This window comes from Diabrotica undecimpunctata, chromosome 1 (assembly GCF_040954645.1).
Source record: "Diabrotica undecimpunctata isolate CICGRU chromosome 1, icDiaUnde3, whole genome shotgun sequence".
Classification (NCBI taxonomy): domain Eukaryota; kingdom Metazoa; phylum Arthropoda; class Insecta; order Coleoptera; family Chrysomelidae; genus Diabrotica; species Diabrotica undecimpunctata.
In genome coordinates this window covers 62161827-62185780 of record NC_092803.1, presented here as the reverse complement: position 1 = coordinate 62185780, position 23954 = coordinate 62161827, and the positions used below count along the sequence as shown (strand labels likewise).

Genomic DNA, 23954 nt, shown 5'->3' with positions numbered 1-23954 from the left:
AGTGACCATGAAATCGATCTCGTCACTAGTTTTTCCATTCGGCCTCTGCCCCGTTCATCTTCAATTTACTTCTTTGTAGGAGAAGCTGTTCATTTAAAACAGATTTTTCCTACAGGACACCAAGTAAAGTTCACACCGACACCGCCGCGCTCGTTTCTGTTTCCAAAATTAAATTTTTCCCGTGACGTTTCTGTCTCATCTGCCTTTCACCCCGTTCTCTTGTCGAAATCACCACATATTATGGCAAAGTGTGTTTTCGTATCGTTTAGGGCTTTATAAGGTGTCCTATACTATGGAGTTAAATGGTGAATACTGAATCGAGAAGAGATAACAAGACGTAACTTCTTTGAGACGTAGACGTATAAGAGAATTCTGAAGATATCATTAGTGAATGGCATTACGAACTTTTAAGTATTAAGTAAAATAATAAAAGTAGGTATAAAAAGTTAAAAGGGCAATAAAAAAAAATTATATTTATCTCAAATATATATTGTGCGGAAAAAATGCGGCATCTTGCGGTTTATAATCTGTGAGCCGATGAATTAGAGTGCAGTAGTATAGGAAAAATACAAATATTTTAAAACAACTCTTACAAGCAGTTGTTCGAAAGTTATATAATTGCCAACATCTCAACGTTTCTAAAAGAGATGATACTTGAAGAAGAACTAATTCATATGCAACAAGGGAAATTAGGAATCAATTAAAATAGATTTAATATTCCAATTTTACTTAAAAAACGTTACAATCCAATTGTCATTGCTTCTTGGAATTTAGTACATTGTTCTAATTTTTTTTCAGAGTAATCTAAAATAAATGGTCAGTAATAATAAAATTTATTTTCCTTTAGCTTGACCTATCAACTCATTTAAATGTGCACGAGTGGTTAATAAGTAATAACTTTTCCGATGTTGGCGAGCTGTCCCCAGCTTCTACGGCAACTCAAGATCTCAGAGCTTTTTTTGTAGATGCATCTACGCTGTACGAATCTTTACCCCAATTGGATACCAACTTGCAAAAATCGTCTTCGATTAAAGTGCTGCAACGTGGTAAGAACGCAATGAGGAAAGAAAGAGATATTCAGATCAATGGCATAACTGGAATATCGGGTAAATACCTTTTACGTTTCTTTAAATGTAAAAACTACCATAACGGTCTGTCAGGTAAATGTCTGACGAATTTCAGTATAAATTATATTATGTGTGCTTATATTAAGATCTAAACCGAAAATATGTTAAAAATAGTCGGTAAAACTGCTGATAAAGGTTTAAGATTACTATAAACAATTTTTTTGTTTTATGTCCAACGTAATAAAATAAGACAGGTTCTTTAATTATTAAACAATAAGCAAATATGTTATAAAAATAGTTTTTGATTCAATAATGTATATGTACCGATAAATCTTGGTAGAGTATCGGTCACTAAATATTTCATTAGCTCTTTTAATCCATTGAACGTGACGCATAAGTCCAAATATATCCTGTTGTCTATTTATTAAATATTGTTTTTTTTTGCTTTATCAACAATCTTCTTCCACTCTCTTCATTTATAAATCTTGTCTCTCCGGTTCGCAATTTCTATCTTTAACATATCCTTTAGCAGTTTTCTAGTCTTTTTATTTTTTTTTTGGCTTTGTTTATCACTAGTTTTTAGTTCGTAACCATCCTAATAAGTTCTGTGTTCTTCTCTTCTTTACGTGTGTCCAAACATTTTAGACTTTATGCTTAAATAAATTTTACTATATCTTCCGCTTCGATTATATTTATTATTTTATGGTTTACCAGTTTTCTGTATTTTTCTTGTTTGGTCTTTATTGGTCCGTGTATTCTTCTCATATTTTTTTTCTTTTTATTATTCTTAGCTTTTCTTTATCTTTTTCCGTGAGACGCATTACTTCTGCTCGGAGAGAAGTTTTATAGAAACTGACTTCATTTTTTATCGTCGAATTGATACAAATTTTATTAAAAAAATTTATTTTAATAAATAGAGGGTAGAAGTTGCAAACTTTTTCGCATCTTTTCTGTGGTCGTAAAATTGACTTTCTTAGTAAAATTTAGCTTGTTCGTATAATTTTAGAGCTCAAATTTCCGACTACTGGAATAACTAACAATTTTGAAAATTAATTCTTTTTTAATTGTGACTGAACGCAAAAAAAATATCTTCCTAATATTTACGACTCCCGCATGTATGTCGTCGTTGCGACCACAATATTTTTAACAATTTAAGCCACATAAACCATGTACCTTTTTTGGAATATTAATAATCCTTCTATTTATATTTTTATAGAGGAAACAAGTAGAAAACTAAATAAAGCACATGTAAAAAAGAATATAGTAATTTACGAAAATGAATCTGGTATAACAAATACTGGCGTTACAGTTTTAAATGATTTAGTTTTGGAGTTGAAGAAATATGATATACTGGAAGGGCTGGATCCTGATGATAGGGTAGGTTAACATAAATGTATATAGCCCTCTAAAATAAACAAATTAGATAGTATATGCAATAAAAATTACAATAGTTTTAAATTTAAATTACAATAGATTTTGTAATTACAAAATTACAATTACAGTTCTTGTTTACAATATATTTTTTTGACAATTAACCTTTATATTGACATTGAATAATTATAATTATTGAACTGACTTTCATGATTAATGAAACGGCCGAATTATCAACCATCTTATTTTATTGTTAATTCAACAATCTCTTCTAACTACAATTTTTCTTGATAGTGACATGGAAAACAAAATTTATACGTAAAATATTAAATCTATAAGCTATAAGTATCGCTTAAGATTGTAGTTCGTTTTCACCGTTTTAATATTTCTTAAAAGTACTTTTATACTTCCAATCATTTTTAGCCCTCCTTTTCTTTCCAATTTTCTCAGCTCCTAACAATAGGTTTCTAATTTTTGTATGTAATAAAAACATCGCAGTACTAACTACTTTTTTGATATGTAAGAAATAACTTATTAATACAAAAGCGTTCCCAGAAATTGAGTTTAATTTTACTTTTTTTCATTACTCAATATTCCCAACACACAAAACTACGGTTTAGATCACAGTGCCATATGAACATAGATTGACTTCCATTGAGATATTCTTGCAATTCCTTTGAATTCCTTTGACAGTATCACACTATTGGTTACGCGCACAAGAAACTTAAATTATTGTAACCTTCCAGAACTCGGAAATCATTCGTAATTATTTATAAAGTTTCGTAAATAGCTGGTGTAAGAAGTTCTGATAATTTCTGTAAGAAGAAGAATTTTATACTTTAGATATGCTCATCTTTTTTATTACTTTACTTCAGTTATGTCACTGAACAGTTTCTCTCTTTCTTCGTCAGGGTTGGTAATCGTTGGAGCCTATATTTGTATGATTTTTATATTGTATCTCTTTGATAGGTTAAGCTAGCTACTCTGTCCGAGATACTGGTTATTTCGACTAATCTTTGTTTCCATTTAAACTCTTGGTTAATTCTGAATCCAATATTGCTTGTTACAGTGTCTTTTTCGCTAATAAAATCTGTTTCCTGGGTTAATTCCAATAGTTCTACATCATTCCATCTGACTTGCTCAGTTTTCTAATATATAATTTTATATTCTCAGTTACTTTTCCCAGTTCTACATATCTCTATTCGTTTGGTAGTGAGCAGCAGATACATTATGCTATAAACCATTATTTTATTTGGGTAGCGGCTTCGACTCCGGAGATCATTGCAAGAGCTGGTGTGTTACAGTTTTAAGGTACTGAAAGCCAGCCTTATAGCCTATTCCTATTGCAACATTACGTGAAATTATACCAACAAAACAACAATCTCCTTGATATCTACACCACCATTTAATTCACATTTATCACCTTTGAGTATAAATGAGATTCATTATTTTTTATTTCTTGTCATGGTTTGGATTTTGACATATTTTTTTTAAATACAGAGTTTAACTTCCCCTTCGATCTTTTTCGTTTTCTTTTATTTTGGATCTAAACCACCGATATTGTGTCCATCTTTTTAAGTGCTCACACTAACTAGGTTGTCTTTATTCTACAAATCTTAAGATTGGTTCTCCTTCTAGATTTTAGCTTATCTGCTCGTTCACTTTGAATACATCGATGTGCGTTTGCCGTGACATTTCTTTTTTGTTGAAACGCTTTAAATACGATTCAAATAATAGTAAAGTTTCATTTCTTAAAGTACAGTTTTTTGGTGATTTCATTATTTCTAAATGTTATAAAAAGTGCAGGACTAAGTGCTATCCTTGTCACATACTTTATTTAATAATTATTTTTTAAATATTTTTTTTATTTATTAATTTATTATAAAAAATAATTATCTTTTCTTGTAGAATTATTTTTGTCCTGTGCTTGACATTGATAAAATATTCAACAAAATCAAGAATGAAGGATATGTATATGTTAATGAGGTTGTGAGAGATCTTAGATATCTTATTAACTATTATATAAGCTTTGCTGAGGTAAGTAAGTAGCAAAAACTGTAATTTAGAATTGTGTTTACTTTTAAATTATCTGTATTAATAAGGATAATTATTTTTTAATTACCATTTTATACTTATTTACGGAAATAGAATCACAACTAGAACTGAAACATAATAGGTAATAGGGTAATGAAAAAAATGGGTGTGGCACTCCAGTGGGACTGCCATTAGAAGTTATACTTCTATACACGCGTTCGTTGTTACAAATTTATATGGGAGTCAATCTACACAATCATTACATATGTAATGCTATAGGTAAGAGAGAGCAGAAAGAGAAAAATAATTAGGTATACAGTTATATAGTGCATCGTTTGCTGTATATAAACATTTGACCTGTAATAGGAGTTTAGTGAGTAAATGAAGGATTGAATCAATATTTTAATGAAAATATAAAATATATTTTTATTTTTATATATTTATAAAAGGAGTTAAATGCAAAAAAAAATTTTTACACATACTCTGCAGTAAAATTTATTGTTAATTTTGTTATTAATATAAAAATACAATACACTGCCAAATAATTCAATATTATAATACAATACAAATTAAAATGCAATATTCATAAGTATTTAAAAATGACAATATACATAACTTACGCATATGTTTAATTTACCATGATAATAATATTAATAAAATAATAATAATAATAATAAATATTAAATATGTTTACAAAAGAAACATTTTTATTCTCTAGAGAGAAAGAGAGAGAAAATATATCTTCTGTCTCTCTCTTACCTATATCTTACATATGTAATGATTTCACCGATTCACTCCCGTGCAAATTTCCAACGTCGACCGCGCGTATAGAAGTATAACTTTAAAAAAAGAAACAAGAAACAAGCTTAGTTAAGAAAATAGTTAAGTTAAGCCTTTATACTAATTTACGGAAATAAAATCAAAACTAGAAACGCAACATAATAGGTAATAGCGTAATAATAAAAAAAGAAGCAAAAAACAAGCTTAGTTAAGAAAATGGACGTTGGCAATATAATAAGCTGGATATAAATCCTGGCAATATAAAAGAGTAGTGGCCAATGAGCGGGTGTCTCTTTAATAATGTACAATTTTTGTCTGTAACAAAAATTTTTAAAATGCTGTTGTTTTATTGCTTTATTCCCTTTACAAAATTGAATACTATAAAATATATTGAGAGTATGATACAGAATGAAGAAGCGCCAATTTTAATCAACTCTCTTTAATATCAGTTTATCATAATTATGGTTAAGTCATCTAGATTGCAGTAACTATCAGTGGTATCATAAATGAAGTATTATTACAAAACTTAATTTTTTAACACCATAATACCAGAGCAGATACAGCAGTAGTCACTACCAAATTTCTTTGTGGTTTTTAGTTTGCCGTTTTTTACCGGTCATTTAAGTCATCTAATATTGATCTGGAAATTACCAAGGAGACGTATGATAGATTCCACTCCTCGGAATCTCCTCTCTTGCTTCAATTTTATCGTACTACACTCGTATAAAGGATACGGTCCTTGCGACACATTTCAGCAGTTCCATTATTGTATTTCCTGGTCTTGGTGCTTTGTTATTTTTGGCTTTCTTTAGTGCTTCAGCTATATCTTACTCTGTGATTTCGGCTTCTTCTGTTATTATTGTCACAGGGTCTTGTGAGATAGACTCCGATCTATTTTCCTAAATAATTTTGTGTAATGCTTTGTCCACTCCTTTGATGTAATTACCTGTGTAAAATGTTTACTTCTTTTATTATTTCTGATGATTTTTAATTTTTTCCATGCTTTCGTTAATCTGTTATACTTTATCTCTGCACATTATCTCTCAATATTCGTCCTTCTCTTGCCTTAATCTTTACTTCAGTTGTTTTCTGAGCGTAACATATTCTTTCCGTGTTCCTGGGGTTCTGTCGTTTAGTCACTTATGAAACATATATATTTTTTCCTTGTAATCATCTCTTCTAAGTCGTCATTGTATTTTTTTAAATATTTATTCTTGTGTTCTTCAATACCCAGCACTTCGTGTGCCGCTTTGTTTATTTTTTCCTTTAGGTGTTAATATATTTCTGTTCGGGTCCATTCTTCCAGGGTTAGAATACTAAATTGTTGTAGAAGTTCTACTTTGTGCCTCATATTTGCAATATTTTGCATACTTAGCGGTGGTTACTTGTATATTCTGCTTGTCTGTATACTTTTACGTCTTATATTATTGTTGTGCTGGTTTTCCTTCTATTTCTTATGTTGTCGGCTTCTAACGAAGGTTGGCGATCACTTCTTTAAACGCTTACATATCTTTTGCAACGTGAAATATCTATTTCACGTTGTCCAATCTCTGATATTCCTCAGACAAGATTTCTTTTTTCTTCTTGGGCTTTTATTATTAAAACGATAGTTGATATTCGGTTTCTACTAGATTCCTCTCATGGATGTATGTTTTTATGCTGAAATATTGTTTTTGACATATTTTAATTAGCCGAGTTCCATTGTCGTTTCTAAATTCTTCTTCAAATAGTCCCACCATATATTCATCTTTGTTTTTTATGTGGCTTTTAAAATCTTCAATTAGTAGAATATCTTGTTTTTCTTTTACCTTGTCTAATACATCTTTTAGTGCGTTAAAAAAATCTTCCTTTTTCCTGATGATTACATTTTCATTCATTGCATATACTCCATTTATTAAATAATTGATGGATTCGACCGTTACTTAATGGAAATTCATTTTATGTAACAATAAAACACTGAAAATTTTGTTTTCAAAACTTCCACAAAATTTATTTTAAAGTCTTATCACTACAGCTGTTTCGGCTAATTGCCTTTCTCAAGTGATCTATTTTTGGCATGCGTTTACACTGTATAGTCTCTAATGAACTAGGTTGAGAAGGGGAGAACTGTTTGTCTCAAGTTGGTCATTCAAAATTATATCTGTGTTTTTTAATTTTATGATTTCCATAGATTCTAACAAAGATAGCTTAAGGCCTTTATTTTGAATGTAAAGAATTTTAAATTCGTCATTAAAAGAATGATTATGATCTAGAAGTGATGTGCGTATGTCGAATCTGTTTTTCTATTATTGAAAGCTCTTTTATGTTCTGCTATTCGTTTATTAAAATTTCTACCAGTTTGACCGATGTAAGTTTTTGGGCAGTCGCCACATTTAAGTTTGTACACACCACTGTGTTATTTTGGCTCTTGTTTTTAATACATTTGCCTAGGTGGTTATTTGTTCTGAATTCCTTTCTTTTTTAAGTATTTGGCTATTTTTGTTGATATTTTGCCTGTATATGTAATCGAGCAGAAGGTACTGCTCGATTACATATACAGACATATACATATAGTTAATTTAAATAAATCCTTCTGGCTAATTGGCTATGCCAAAGCCATTATACAATAAAAAAAAAAAAAAATAAATCCTTAATTTTATCAGGTTGTAAATTTAGTTGTATCGCCGCAATAAAAATTAAAAACAACCATTTGATCTATTATTTTAAAATTTTCTTTTTATTTCCGATGACTTTTTTACTGTTTGCAAGTTATTATTGGAAAAACAAGCAAAAAACATGCCTTTCAATATTAACTTACCGAGAAAAGTCTGTAAAAAATTTTTTCCTATTCTTCTTTTTTGATTTCGAGGATTATTTAAAGGTAAAATATTTTCACCCCCGAGAAACGATGCACTCACCCTTGGGCTAAAAGCGCACATCGGCACTATATAACTTTGTTCTTTGATAAGTTTCCTATCCGCATTTTAAGTTTAATTTCAATTGAAGCGTTTCTTTAAACTTCTGAGCAATTGGAAGAATAGACAATTTTTCTTTCTGGTTTATTTAGTGTTAACCAGAGGGCACCGAATTCTTCTGCGGATGCGAGCTAGTTTATCCTTCAACAGCTGACTTTATCGTAAAAAAAATAAAGAGTACCAATTGATTAAGAAAGTTAAAACAAAACAGTTAAAAACAAGTCATTAAAGTAATTAAATTCAACTCATTATCCGCTAGTAAATATTGAAGACAAAAGACAAAAAATAATGAATAATGATTAATGATAAAGTTTTTAATGATAATATATAAAAAATATATAAATCTTTATAATGCTTGTTGGTATTATACTGGTATGTTTTGATCAAGTCAGTTGTGATATATTTGTAATTTTACATCCAGATTAGAATAGATAGTCTTAAAGATAGAATATTTCAAGTAATATTAAGATTATTTAATTAGAATATTTACCTAAAAATAACGCTTCTAGAAAACTTTAGAACGGCCTTCCATATAATTAGTAATTATTGCACCATTGCTCTTTAAGTCATTTCTGTGACCTTATGGTCACACATCCTTCTTTGTAACTGTAGATATCTAGCCAATAACTGGTTTTTCGAAAGACAGTAAATATTTTATCGTATAATAGATGGCTTTATACGATGTAATTATGAAATCATATTTATTTAACCAGTTACTTTAAGTGAACTAAAATGTTTAATTATTATAATCCTCTGATTTTTATTATAACAAATACAAGGAAAATAGTGATACCTTTTCACTCCAGTCCTCAGAGCCGAAAATGCCATTCAAACTCTAAAAATCATACTAACAAGCTGAATTTCGCTGAGAACATTAATTTTGGGACCCCAAAAGATATGCAAAAATGTTTACTACTTTTACCCCCAGGCTTCTAACTAAAAATCCCCTAGTAGGAGGGTAAAAATGCAAAAAAATCGATTTACCAAGAATTAGTACGCCGTAAAAAAAATGTTTCAAATAATAAATCTAGCTGACATAAAAAAAATGTATTATGACTTTTTGTGTAGAATGAACCGTTCTCTCAGCAGCAACGCTTCAAGCCACCGTCGATTTTGAATGTCAGTTACGTGCGCGAAATCAATGTTCAATAAAATTTGTATCATCTTAACGGTAAAAATTCGGTATCTCTTGATCCAAGTGTCCTATCGACAAAAATAAAGATGCGTTTTAAAGATAGAGTTTAGCTTTCGTATGCACTTTTTATATTTTGCTGCAAGTAAACTTAGATTTTATAAAGGTGTTAAATAAATAAACGGGGCGCGATTTTTGACATTTTTTATGATTTTCATGAAATCAATACAATCTATCTCTTTTATTCACTAGCCACTATAAAGTTTCGATTATTAGAGCCTAACCTACAAAACTTATAGCATGAAATTTTAGTTTTGAGTTTTGGCAACAAATGTGACACATTTGAAATATGATTAAAAACGCTGGATTTTTAAACTTTCACATAAGAAACAATATAAAACGTTTAAAAATTTTTTTTTATTAAACCGGTACGTATTTTAAAACACCAAATTTCTGCTATTAACTAAACCCAAAACATTAAATTCTAAGTTTTTTATTCATATTTCAAATGCCTCATATTTGTTGTCACACTTCAAAACAGAAATTTCATGTCTTAGTTTTAAAAAAATAGTCTCTAAAATTGAAAATTTTACTACTCTGTTACTTTACTAAGACTAAGACTAAAAATCGCGCCACGTTTATTTGATTAACACCTTTAAAAAAACATAAGTTTTTTCGCGGTAAAATACAAAACCTCCATACGAAAGCTACACTTTTTAACTTTAAAACTCATCTTGATATTTGTCGATAGGACACTTGGATCAAAAGATATCGAATTTTTACCGTCAAGCTGATACAAATTTTATTGAACACTAGCGGACCCGACAGACTTCGTTCTGTCAAATAGATTTGGAATGTGGCAGTTTATTTCTTTAATTCTCCTGAACAGAACCGTCACCATGATGATAGGGCAATGTGTGAGGGTCAGCTCGGGTGACCTAAGTATCTTCGCTTCCACGAACTTTGGTCATCCTTTTGGACCCACTAAACACCTCGACTGTGATGTCTGCCAGAGGACTTCAAACTAAGTGGGGAACTAAAGGTTCAAACCTGATTGAAAAATAATCTAAAGGGATAGTGGGAACCTAAAGGTGACAAATATTTATAAAGTGGGTGCTTTAATGACAAAACATAGAGATAATTAATTATATATTATTATTATTATTATTAACATAGGGTTAATAATTAATGCAATAAAGAATAATGAAATAAAACGTTTATATGTATTTTCAGTAATCGCTTTATTGTAAATCAAGTGAATCATAATTATTAACAAAAACCTGTTTTATTTTTATTGTAGTGCTTTATCATATAAAATGTTTTTTGTTAGATTACCTAGTGAATTTACAAACAAATCTGATGGTTTTCCAACACAAGAACAGACAACATACAATTGACCATGAAGTGAGAAACATGGGTTTTCTAGATTAATACCACAAACACCTAATGATTGTCCCTGGGACTTATTTGTGGTCATAGCAAAAGCAAGCCGCACTGGAAACTGTAGTCGTTTAAATTCAAATGGTACATCAGGCGGAATCATTGGGATGCGTGGTATCAAAACGTCTTCTCCTTTATACTTTCCTTTCAGTATATCTTCAGTATGCTTCTATTACGTTGTTCAATAATTTTTTTATCGCTAACCGTGTGCCCTTGCAAAGACGCAGTTGGTTGATATTTCTCAACATTATAACTACCGATCTAACTTTTAATTGAAGATTGTAAGGTAGCAATCCTGGTAAATCTAGCGAGTTTAAAAATTCAAGCGGATAGTTGACGATATCATCTTGGTTAGTAGCCGAATCAACTGACTTATATATCTTCAATTCGCCTGTAATAATGAATTTTATAATTTAATTCATTAAGATATATGTTTTTTGCAGCCAATATAGCCTGTTTGCTCAACCAGTTATGGTTTCTGTAATTTTGAGCAACATCTGGAAACACCTTTTGAATAAATTCATCTTTTGATCGAGTTAACTGACAAAAACTTTAAGGAAAGTTAATGCAACCAGTCAAGGTGTCTATAGGAAATTTGCCATTACCAATATCAATGAGTTGTTTAGAGAATATGTCTTAAGATTGGTCATTTTGCAACTCGACACGCATATTCTTGCTTAAGTATAATACCTTGACATGTTTCCACAAATTGAAGGACTTTAAACATGGATTGAGTTCATCAGCTGGCGTTGATTGTGGAATCACTGGCAATGTTTAACGAAAATCTCCTGCTAATAAAATCATTGCACCACCAAGTGGGTTATGATTGCTTCGTAGATGTTGTAAGGTTCTGTCTAAAGCCTCCAAAGATTTTTTATGTGACATCGTGCATTTATCCCAAACAATCAATTCACATTGCTGCAAAACCTTTGCCATTTTTCGTTTGCTTTGCATGTTTAATAGCAATTTTAGTACTGAATGGACTGCTCGACCACCTTAAAGTAAAGTTGCTGCACTTCCCGACGAAGCAAGTGCAAGTGCAATTTTATTTTGTGAGCGAATTGTTGCTAATATCAATGAAATCAAAAAGTTTTTCCTGTACCACCAAATGCATCTAAAAACCTCCTGTTTTATCATTTGTTACTTTCATAAGTGTATCAAATACACTTCTGTTGTTGATTCAATAGTGGAAGATTTGTTTGAATTAATTTTTTTAAAGTGTTGACATCATACAGTTTTTCTCGGTGCAACTCTTAGTTAAAAGCATCATGCATTGGACGATTGGGCGTGGTTAGGCCTAATTGAAATCATAGTTTTTTTGACATTATCAAGCACATGTCTTCAATTGAAATCAATGCTTCATTGTAAATTTCTTTTCTTATTTGTATATTTGGATGTCCCCTTCTAATCCGTATTTGATATAAAAATCATCACACAATATTATCTTTGTACTTGATCCACAAATCATTTGGGTTTGATGGGAAGCATGTAGATATGATTATAGAAAACAATGTTCGTTTTTGATGAGCTTGTGATAATATTACTGCATCATTGGGAGTTTGATCCCAATGAGCGTCATTTTCTAGCAGTTGCAAAAAGTGGCAGGATTCTCTGTATGATCCACACAAATCACCTTCAACATTTCGTAAATGTTAAAATGATGTTGGCCACGTATATTGACTAATAGCAGTCATAAATAAAAACATTCATCATTGCTTGGATGTACTGAATAAATTCGACCATGCATATCGATAGAATATGTATCTGGGTATCCAGGAACTGGTTTACCTTGTTTCCGTCGTATAAATCTCCTTGACGATTAATTCCAAGTATAATATTTTGGCATTTCAGAATATAACAATGTTTAAGCAAAAGCATCGTTTTGGCATATCTTAAAAAAACTGGTTAATGTAGTAGATGGTGGCTGAGCAGCTCTTTGTACTGCGTTCTGTGCCGTAAGATATACTCTTTGTTTATTTTCTAAATGCACAGCTAAATGAACAACAGTAGGGATAGGTAAATATTCTCATGAATAGGAAAAGAAAATATTCGCCAAACTGCTTCATTACTACTAACATAGCGACCCATTTGGTATTGGGTAACTGCATCATTGGAATTATCTGCATTAATACCAATCACAGCCATATCACTCCCTTTGGTTACATATTTTCAAATGTATTTAATAGATTTCACTGAATGACAAGATTCAACGTTGATGTGCGCTTTGAAGGTATTTGATAAAATGGGTGGATATGGAACAATTCAGCGATTACCTATTTCAATATCTTGAATTTCAAGATAAACTTGAATTAGATTAGATTATCGATTTCAATATAAACTTAATTAATTGAAAAGCAATAAAATTCAAATTGACTCTATATTTAGTTAGAAAATATTTGTATAGGAAAAATAAAAGGGCTGTTTTAGGGTTCTCCCGGAAATTATTCGAATAATTTTCACCGTAAAAACCATCCATAGACTTCAAGGATTATTTAAAAAAAAAAGAATTGTTCATACGTTGTTGAGTTATGTGCTTACCAACACATTTTGCGATTCATTTTTATATTATAGATTGATTTCGCGCACGTCACTGACATTCTAAATTGCCGGTCGCTTCAAACGCTGCTTCTAAGAGAACGGTTTATTCTACAAAAAAAAATCTAATAAACATTTTTATTTATCTCAGCTACATGTTTTATTGGAAACATTTTTTTCTACAACGTGCAGATTCTTGGTAAATCGTTTTTTTTGTGTTTCTACCCCCCTGCGAGGCGGGTTTTAGGGGGAAGCCTGGAGGTAAAAGTGGTAAACTTTTTTGCATCTTTTTTAAGGTCTCACAATTATTATTCTTGGCAAAATTTAGCTTGTTCGTATGATTTTTAGGGGGTCAACTATCTGACGACTTTGGACTATTGTAGCTTTTCATTTATCAGTGCATATTAATATTATTAGCGAGTATTTTTTTAATAAAATCTGCTGTGACCATATGGTAACCCCGAGTATATGAGTACAAAAATCTGACTGGATTATATGAAAAATTTGCTAGATATAAATTATGAGAATATAAACGAACGTGCTCCTTCAAGTTCTCTTAGCTATAACTCTTCTCGTGACCCCAGAATTGATACAGATGACCATTTTGGAGGAGAGACTTGCGGCAGTACAGTAAATATTTTAAGCAGAAGGCAATTAATAGCAACTGCTAAAATAGTCGATGTAGAATTTATTGATAAATTCGAAAATGTCCATATGGGGTTTAGAAAAGTAGTTAGTGTTTGACTACGAATCAAATACATTTATACAGACAAATCGCTGTTTTATTTTTTCAAATAATTTTTTTGTTGTATGTCATTTACATCATAAACCACATCTTACCGTAATTGCAAAAATAGTCAATAAATCATAAACGTATCTATTAAAAGGATCTTCAATGGTATGGAGGAAGTCGAAGAACTCTATGCCCACATTGTTCAGCCATTCTATCTACTTTATATATTGGTTCTGGTTTATTCCTATAAGCAATGAAATATTAGAAGCATATCCAATTGTACAAATTTAATTAAAAACATACCTCTGGACCAGTTCAAGCAATTGAGGTTTTAACATTGTTTGTTCGTGCAATATTGTTATTTTCCAACCACTCTTTTATTTCAGCTTTTTTTTAAACATATGTAGGAGCTTTATTAATTATTGTGCTAAGATATGCTTATGTTTGTGCTTAGCCATTATAATAATTGATGGTTCCTCTAAATTATTCAAAAGCTGATGTTCAGACCATTGCAAAAAGTTATTACGATTAATTTCTCCATGGTAGTCGCAGTTCTTTGTTTTGGATGAAAAAACCAATTCTACTCCCTGAATAAATCCATTACATTTTGCTGCATGGAAAACAATGTATCTAAAAATAGTTTAATTTACTAAATAAAATATAAATCTAAAATATAATTTAAATCACCAAATATAATATAAATAATATGCAATTAGTTGTCTTGGCTATTACTGAAGGTAATGGTAAATGCTACAAACAATGTCCTTGTGTAGTGCAGCAGTATAATATTGATGAGTTTGATTTTTTGTACATTCATTATAATTTTAGAACGATGATAAAACAAAGCATAACTTCCCATAACCATTTCAGTTTTATTTTAAAGCACATTGTTAAGTGTTTTTAATTCTTTTAAATTTGAACATTGCAACAAAAGATAGTTGAGTTTAAATGCATTTTTTAAACATATATTTAAATAGGTACATGGTCAATTAATTATTAACTAAATTAACTCAATTATTATTGTACTTTTTTAGGTATTCACTACGGGGTGAATACTGACTGTGTTACTTTCTTAACATGTTATTGGTTATTGTTTTGTGTTAAATAGATCACAATAAAATGGACGTTAAGCAAAAAAATATATATTAATCTTGCTCTACCGATTTTGGTTTTTTTAATACTTTTGTACTTGAATCTTGCCAAGAACGACTAATAGTACCATCTCGAAAAATCCATGTCTCGTCCATGAAAACAAATGTGTATAGACCTTCATTTTTTAGTTTTACATACTGCTGCAGAAACATACGTCTTTAAAAAAATATTGAATAACTCCATTAAACCACGTCGTGGATAATCTTTTTTATAACGAAAACCAATATTGCGTACAATTTTCCTTATAGAAGTAGGACTACCAGTAAAAATATTCCTTTTTGCTAATTTCGCTTGTAGTGTTTGTAATTTAACTTGTTCTTCTAAAATGATTATTTGTTTTAAAGAATATTGATATGTAAATTTGGCCAAAAACTTACTCTTTTTGTACATAAATATCATTTCGAATAGTCATTTGATTGAATTCCTCTATATCAACAACTAGTTTTGTACGTTGTCTTTCTTGCTTTGAGCTTCTTAATGGTTCACCCCTATTGGCTTTTACTGCAATTTTATTTACAAGGGACAGGCTTATATTTAACGCCGCTGCTACTCTCTAAAAATCAAAACTTTCATATAACCTCACTTTTTAATCAAAATGAAATAGGATTGTTTAAAAATGTAGCACATATTGCTCACAACATTTTATATCACTATTTAAAAAGAAATAGAACAAATAATTACTTCCATCCCTAACTGGTTCAAACGGAAGTAATATAGATTGATGATCACGTTATGTCTCAAAGTATGAAATTAAAGAAATGACTATTTTCTGGGCACAACTTCCTAAAGCTTTAGGTATTTTTGAAAATTTATAAAGGTTTGTTAGTTCTGAAAAGAACTTTTTTAGTTTAATTTATAGCAAACATTGAAAGGAAAAACATAAATAACCAACACGATCTTACCACAAAATATTGCTTTCTATTCTGTGACCTAACCTCCACTACAGAACAAATCACAATTATTTTATGTTCTGTGCCTCCAGTTCACAAACACAATAACAAAAAGCCGTGAGAAATGCACTGGCAATATTGCAATATCTTGCCAACCGATAATTCACTAAAAGTCACTAAATTTATTAGAATCTATAGGATCTTCAAAAGATCCGTGTGTGTCAAAGGGCGATGGAGCGTGCTTTGTTGGGCGTTTCACTACGAGACAAAATCCCAAATCGCCAGCTAAGACAAAGAACAGGAGTGGCTGATGCAGTAGAGAGAGTAGCAGCACTGAAATGGAACTGGGCAAGTCACGAGGCTCGAATGACAGATAATAGATGGACAAAGCGGATACTGGAATGGAGACCAAGAGATGATGCCTACCGACGCAGAGGTCGTCCACCAACACGTTGGACTGACGATGTAAAACGTTGTCATAGGAATTGGATGCAAGAGGCACAAGACCGAAATAGATGAAAAATTATGAGGGAGATCTATGTCCAGCAGTGGATAAGCTAAGATTGAATGATGATGATGATGATGATAGGGAGAGGGCATAGGGAGTTTTCTGTATGGTTGGACGTTTAAAAGTTACTAGAATGTCATAATTTCATTCTTATCGTAAAAAAAAATATAGCGTTATTCAAAACTGAACCTTTGTATACTTAAGAAAAATAACAGTTCGTTTTAAAATAAATACCTTGGACTGATAAAGAGGATATTCGTTATTGCTAACAATATAAGGAAAAGCAGCATTATGACAAAAAGTGTTCTTAAATGTATAACTGCCATCTATCCTTATTTTTTATAACCAAGCGCAAAATTTAATTGTTTTTCTTATAGCTGTCATTTAAAGTATTTTTACTGTTTCAGAAGTTTGCCAATGTCGACAATAAAAAGAAAGAACTAGTGACGTTTATAACTAATATGTTTTCATTAAAACTTCGTGATACCCTCGAAGAACAATTTATGGACTACGACTTTAGTGACATAACAGGAGATATTTTACAATATGTCGGACCGTTGAAACTTAAAACTACCAAATTTAAGGACGAGGATCAAGTCTATAAGTAAAGTACAAAATAAATTCTGATAGGTACAAACTAAATACCTGATAGTTCCAAAAAGATTAAATTTTATTTTAAAATTGTTGTATTTTATAAGAGAACTATGCACAACATTTTTGAGTTCTCCTACAAATCGTTTTCTGTTTTTTGTTAATAAATAAACAAGTATTTCTAGTTATAATTTAAGATTTAAAAATTATTGTATTAAAATGTAAAATAAATTGTTCCTTAAGTATATTTTTCAGTTTTTTTGTAGGTATAAAATTAATATATCAAACGGAGAAGGACAATAGTGTAGCATTTCTATATACCAAATCCAAACGCAAATCTAATAATCATATTTTACTAGACTGGTATCAAAAGCCCACAACATCAGGAAGGTTTCTAAACTATGTTTTTAAGTATCCTAAAAGTTAAAAATGTAATACCGTTATTGCAATGAAAAATAGAATAGAACATATCAGCGTCGACCAATTTTTATACCAGAACAAAAACAAAATATTCCATTTGTTTCTAAATACCGGTTATGCTAAGGATATACTGAAATAACTAATATTCAATACACATATCAGCAATTAGATTTCTTAAATTTTTGGGAGATTTTCTTAAATCTCGCAAAAATGTTTTGGAAGTTCTGGTCACACTAATTAATGATTCTTTCAAAAAATATATATTATCAGAGTGCCTAAAGATAGCCATTATTATTCCTTTTCATAAGGATTGTAATAAATCGAATGACTGCAACTATAGAGCGATTGCCTTACTGCCGGTCCTATCCAAAATTATTGAGAGACTTATTAAAGCCCTACTTAGAATTATTATAATAAATATACCAGTGATGCTGTTTTCTTTACTACATGAGGTCTATCAAGCACTAAACAATGATTTTTACACTGCCGCTGTTTTTGATAATATGTTAAAGCTTTTGATTGTGTAAATCACTACCTTTTAATAAAAAATCTAAATTTCTACGGAATTCGAGATATTTTTTGAATTGGTTTCAATCTTACTTGAGGAATAGGAAACAACTAGTTAGAGCAAATGATGGTGACTCTAGTCACAAAAGCATTATAACTAACTTAAAAATCGATGGAAAATTTTGTTTTGCTGATAATAAAAGTATCACCTGAAGTAACTCTTGATGCAACCATAACTTCTGATCTACTTAAAATAAAAACGTGTTGTTCGACTCCAATTTACTCTCTTTTAATGTGGATTAGACAGTAGAATTATCCTTTAAAGGAACTCTATAACCATTGCTTCTTAATAACAGCCAGTTCAGTATCGTTGATTCTCTAAAATTTGTTGGTATTTTTAGAGACAGAAACCTTAAATGGTCCCATCATTTCGATTTGTTGAAGTAATAAACTAGCCTTAGCTTGCTATGCAATAAGATGTGTTTTGAAGGAAATCAATTTAGAATCTTCCAAAATAACATATTTTTCTTTCTTCATGTGTTATCTTTGATATGGTCTTTCTTTTTGGGCTTCTATTACAGCTGCCCAATCTGATATTATTTTAAAATTACAAAAAAGAGCAATGCTGTATCTTTTTGACCTCAGTAGAATACCACATTGCAGAAGCTACTTCAAAAATCACGGAATTGAACTCTTCCGTCTTTGTTATATTTTAGAAATTGTTTGCTTAATGCGTAAACACTTACATGTTTTTTCAGCAAGATCTAATCATGACCACTCCACCAGAAATTCAACCTTTGATATTATGTATTTACCGATTCCGTCCACTGAGTTAGTAAAAACATCTGTATTATATACGGCAAAAAGATTATATCTCCCATATCCCTTAGCAACATAATCTGCAACTTATTTCCTTAAGTTCCGTAAAATGACAAAATATCTATCTGAAAAATCATATTATTCAGTGGAAGAGTTTCTTAAGAATAACTAAGAAATTACAGTACGTTTAGGTACAAGAAACTAAAATATTTTTATATATTTGGGTATTACATGCAGCACCTTAAAATTATATACACATTAGTGCGTAAGGTTTAATTATGCAATTTACAATTTATTTAAATTTTGCAATGGGGTGTGTATTTTATTATCTTTTATTTTGTGATAATGACGATTTATGTAATTTCAGTAAGTTTTAAATTGTTAATATTTAGTCGTAGGTATGTCAATTTTCAGTGAAAATAAATCATATTTCTATTTAATTCTATTCTTATAGATCAACATCTACAAGATCTTAAATATAAAAAAACGGGTGTAGCAGTCCAGTGGGACTGCCGGTGGAAGTTACACTTCTATACACGCATTCGCCGTTACAAATTTATTTGGGAGTCAATCTGCACAATCATTACATATGTAATTCTATAGGTAAGACATAGCAGAAAGAGAAACAGAATTAATAACAACTTACTAACAATGAAGGATTTAATTAATATTTTGATGAAAATGTATATTTTTATTTTCATATATGTATGAAAGGAGTTAAATGCAAAAAATTTTTTACACATAGTCTGCAGTAAAATTCATTGTTTATTTTGTTATTAATATAATAATACAATACAAATTAAACTGCAATATTCATAAGAATTTAAAAATGACAATAATATAAATAAAAAAAATACACTACAATACAGTGCAACATATAATAATACAATACAAATTAAAATGCAATATCCATAAGTATTTAAAAATGACAATAATGTAATAGTATTAATAAAAAAGTCCTCCCCGACTGGGAATCGAACCCCGGTCTCCCGCATGACAGGCGGGGATACTGACTACTATACTACCGAGGACATGGCCCAAATGTATTTTAAAATTGACAGTTCTGGATCATACAGTTGTTTATTGAGATTATTATTTTGAAATACAAAAGTCTAATATAATTATGTATTATTTAATAAATAATACAAAACATATCACATAAACAATAATATTAATAAATATTTTATTATATGTAGGAATATTTATATTTATATATTATATTAATTTATATTAATATATTTATATGTATATAAATCTTTATATAATATATATAATATTAAATTATAAATACAAAAGAACATTTTTATATTCGAGAGAGGAAGAGAGAGAAAATATATCTTCTGTCTCTCTCTTACTCATTATCTTACATATGTATGTAATGATTTCACAGATTCACTCCCATACAAATTTCCAACGTGGAGCGCGCGTATAGAAGTATAACTTCAAAAACTACCGTATATTCCGAATATAACAAACCAACTTATTTCCCTGTTTAAGGACTACACAAATATAAAAATTAGCAAATACAGCAACCTTAAATGCAAAACCATATTCTCTAAAATTAAAGATGAGACATTAGTGATGTATAATAGTAATATTTTATGCCTTCACTACACATCAGCAGACGCGTCTGCGGACGTATCTGGACGTAATTCCTGGGAGACGCAATATCTACGAAATATCTCATTAAAAAAGTGGATGTTAATATTGAGACCATACGTTCAACTACTACTTGAGTGTACATGGGAATAGGATTATTAAAAAAATGGAAAAGAAGAAGGTGGTGGATACTGGCTTTACATAAAAACAGAACAAAGTAAGTGAAATATAGATTTAACTAAGAAAATTTTGAGGTAGGCTTTCCTGATATAATTGTATTGGTAGGTATTAACTTGTATATTAGGTATTTTTTAAAGGTATAGTATGGAAAAGCAACTTGCTGAGCTTTACGCGGAGCAAACTGGAGAGGTTAGTAATTTTGTCCGAATGTCTTACAGCCATTTTGAATACCTTATACAAAAGATATCTCCAATGGTTGCTAACAAGGCTACTTATTGGAGGGACGCAATTCCAGTAAAATTTCGCCTGCCAGTAATATTATGGTACTTAGCTACTATAGAAGCTTACATTACTTATTTAAAATTTCAAGCCAAGTTTTATCCATTGTTGTTTCTGAAGTATGTTTGGCGCTCAATGGCGTGTTAAAGGGTTTAGTGAAGGTAAATGACATATTTATGCTTAAATATTTATTTATTTTTTATAAACATCAACATATGGAGGAAACTAATATTTCTGTGGATTATTCATAAAATTTCTATATCTTTAATAATATCTCCTATTGGAATCTGATTCTTGTGTTTTGGTTGTTTGATTGACCTGCACATGAAGGGTCACTTAAATTACTCGGTGACTGTGTTTGTGATCCAGATGCACTGTTGCTGGAGCTAGGACGACTGTATCCAACTTGTGAAGGAGAAGAAACACTACTTGGTATACCCTGCATCATTATGTTGTACCGACGACGTTTGCTCAACATAATGCCATAGTTCATACATTATTTCTTCTCTTTTAAATTTTGGATACTTTCTAATTTGCTGTGCCAACATTTTACAAAATAAGTCACATTCATCTTCTTCTTCTTTTCTTTTTTCTTTGCTGGCCAACGCAGCGAGAAGAAACACTACTTGGTATACCCTGCATCATTATGTTGTACCGACGACGTTTGCTCAACATAATGCCATAGTTCATACATTATTTCTTCTCTTTTAAATTTTGGATACTTTCTAATTTGCTGTGCCAACATTTTACAAAATAAGTCACATTCATCTTCTTCTTCTTCTTTTCTTTTTTCTTGGCTGGCCAACGCGGTATTTAATGCAGTAAAAGAAGTACTCATATTTTTGCTTGCTTCCTGCAATTCGGGCGGATTCAGAGCACGATGTTTTTGGGCTTGAATATTTGGGTTCCTTTTAGGGATAGGAGGAACGTCGTCTGGATCATTATCCGAATTGTTTGCTTGGGAAGTGTTGGCGTTTTCAGAATGTTCCTGAAAAACAAAATACAATAATAGATTTTTTGGATTGTTTTTTTTTTTATTTTTTGGATATTTTTGGCAATGAGAGAATATTATCAATTTGGTATGGTAGGTACATCAACAAGATTCTTCTTGTCAAGAGCTAAACCCAAGTTAAAAATATATTAGTTAAAATAAAATTTAAAATATCTAAAATACTTTTTTAATTTTTAGATGCCTAACACTACGGATGAATGGCTTTCGACGGTAGAAGGCAGAAGTTTAATTTTCCTCATTGCATCGGCGCTTTGGATGGGAAACATGCCATGATACTACCACCCTCCCATACCGCAACGTAGTATTTCAATTTTAAATGACATTTCTCGGTATTGTACTCCTAGCACTAGTTGATAATGACTACTGTTTTATGCTTGCAGATATACGTCGTCTAGGACGCATTAGCGATGGTGGAGTGTATAATGGAAGTGTTTTAAAGCAAAAAATTGACACAAATATTATCAACTTGCCATCTCCTAGTTGCTTCTCCAAGAGTAACATTAACTTACCATATGTCTTTTCAGCTGATGCGGCATTTGCACTGAGTACACATATTATGAAGCCATTTCCTGGGCATCATGCTATTGGTACTCCGGAAAAATAATTCAATCAAGAACTACCTAGTTCGCGTGTAGCAGTCAAAAATACTTTTGGAATACTGTGTAGCGTTTTCAGAATTTTTAAGAAGCCTATACCACTAAATACCGCCAAAGCATTTACTGCAACTCAACGACTGTAACTTATCATAAATTACGATTAGAATATTTTACAATTTCGATAAAAATGAATATGAAAAATTTTATGGATTTAGTATACTCAATTAGATTTTTACATTTTTTAACATTTTTATTAGATTTTAAAATTTAACTTTATTTAGAATTCTTTCATTAAATTTATAATTATTTAAATGTATTGAATTATTGCACAAACTTATATATTTAACTTTATTACAGATAAAATGTTTAACAATCGTTTTTATTGTAAATAAACAATGTTGAACATTTTAAAATTATTCTTAATATTAATCTTACATAATTCTGTTAAAAATATGAAATTCTCGAGTAAAAGTCGCATTTTTAAACACTTCATATACAACTAGTAAAAGCTAATATCTAATGGAGTATGGTGTAGATTAGTATATTGTAACTGTCTATCAGAAAATAAAACTGCCTTTACTTTTTTCCTTAAAATTTTCTCATATTTTCTCGAGTTTATGCGAAACGAAAAAAATAGACATGTAGCGATAGATTTCAAAAACAATACGATGAAATTAACAGAAGAAAAAGAAGAAGAACAGGACAAGGAACATGAGAAACAAAATACGGACGAATCAGATAGAGAATAAACACTGGTAATGAATTTGGCAACGAAGCAAGAACAAAGAAGAAAAAGGAGAAAAAGTCAGAAAAAGATAAAAGAAGTTAAAACCTGGGATTCTTCAAAAGAAGGGATGAGCTCAGGGGAAGAAGAATAAAGAATATTAACAACAAAAGAAAATGAAATTTGGGATTCCTTAACACAAGAAATGAGCCCAAAAGAGGAAGAAGAAATAAAGTTAACACATGAAAACGAAAAGGATATAATTTAAACAGTGGTATTTGAAGAGGAGGTATATGAAAACGAGGATGCAGAATGCACGGTAAACGTGTGAAGAATCTGAGGAGTAAGACAGAAAATTGATATGTGTAAAAGGAAAAGAAAATGAAGTACGAAGTATGTCAAAAATATAAGAGTAGGAATTTTAATGAAAATATTGCTAAAAATATTGTATCCCGGAACAAATTGGACATTGTAGCAATAGATATGTTAAGCGATCTAATTATGGCCACTCAAAGAAACAAACATATTCTGGTGATGGTAAATGTGTTTTCAAAATACGTAAAATTATACAGTTGCCGCACCACAAAGGGAGAAGAAATATTAAGAAAAATCGACAATTTTATAGCCACAG

At 30.4% G+C, this 23954-nt stretch overlaps 1 protein-coding gene across 2 annotated transcripts in view; it reads left to right on the top strand.

The window, feature by feature from the left end:
* mtsh (mitoshell) overlaps nt 1-17418 on the top strand; it is an 80644-nt gene extending 63226 nt beyond the window's left edge. For both annotated transcript variants that reach the window (XM_072543624.1, XM_072543630.1), the window contains exons 7-10: nt 848-1106; nt 2284-2444; nt 4347-4475; nt 17004-17418. In XM_072543624.1, the coding sequence (XP_072399725.1) occupies nt 848-1106; nt 2284-2444; nt 4347-4475; nt 17004-17204 (750 nt within the window). In that variant the 3' untranslated portion in view covers nt 17205-17418. The remainder of the gene's footprint in view (nt 1-847; nt 1107-2283; nt 2445-4346; nt 4476-17003) is intronic.
* The last annotated feature ends 6536 nt before the right edge of the window (nt 17419-23954 follow it).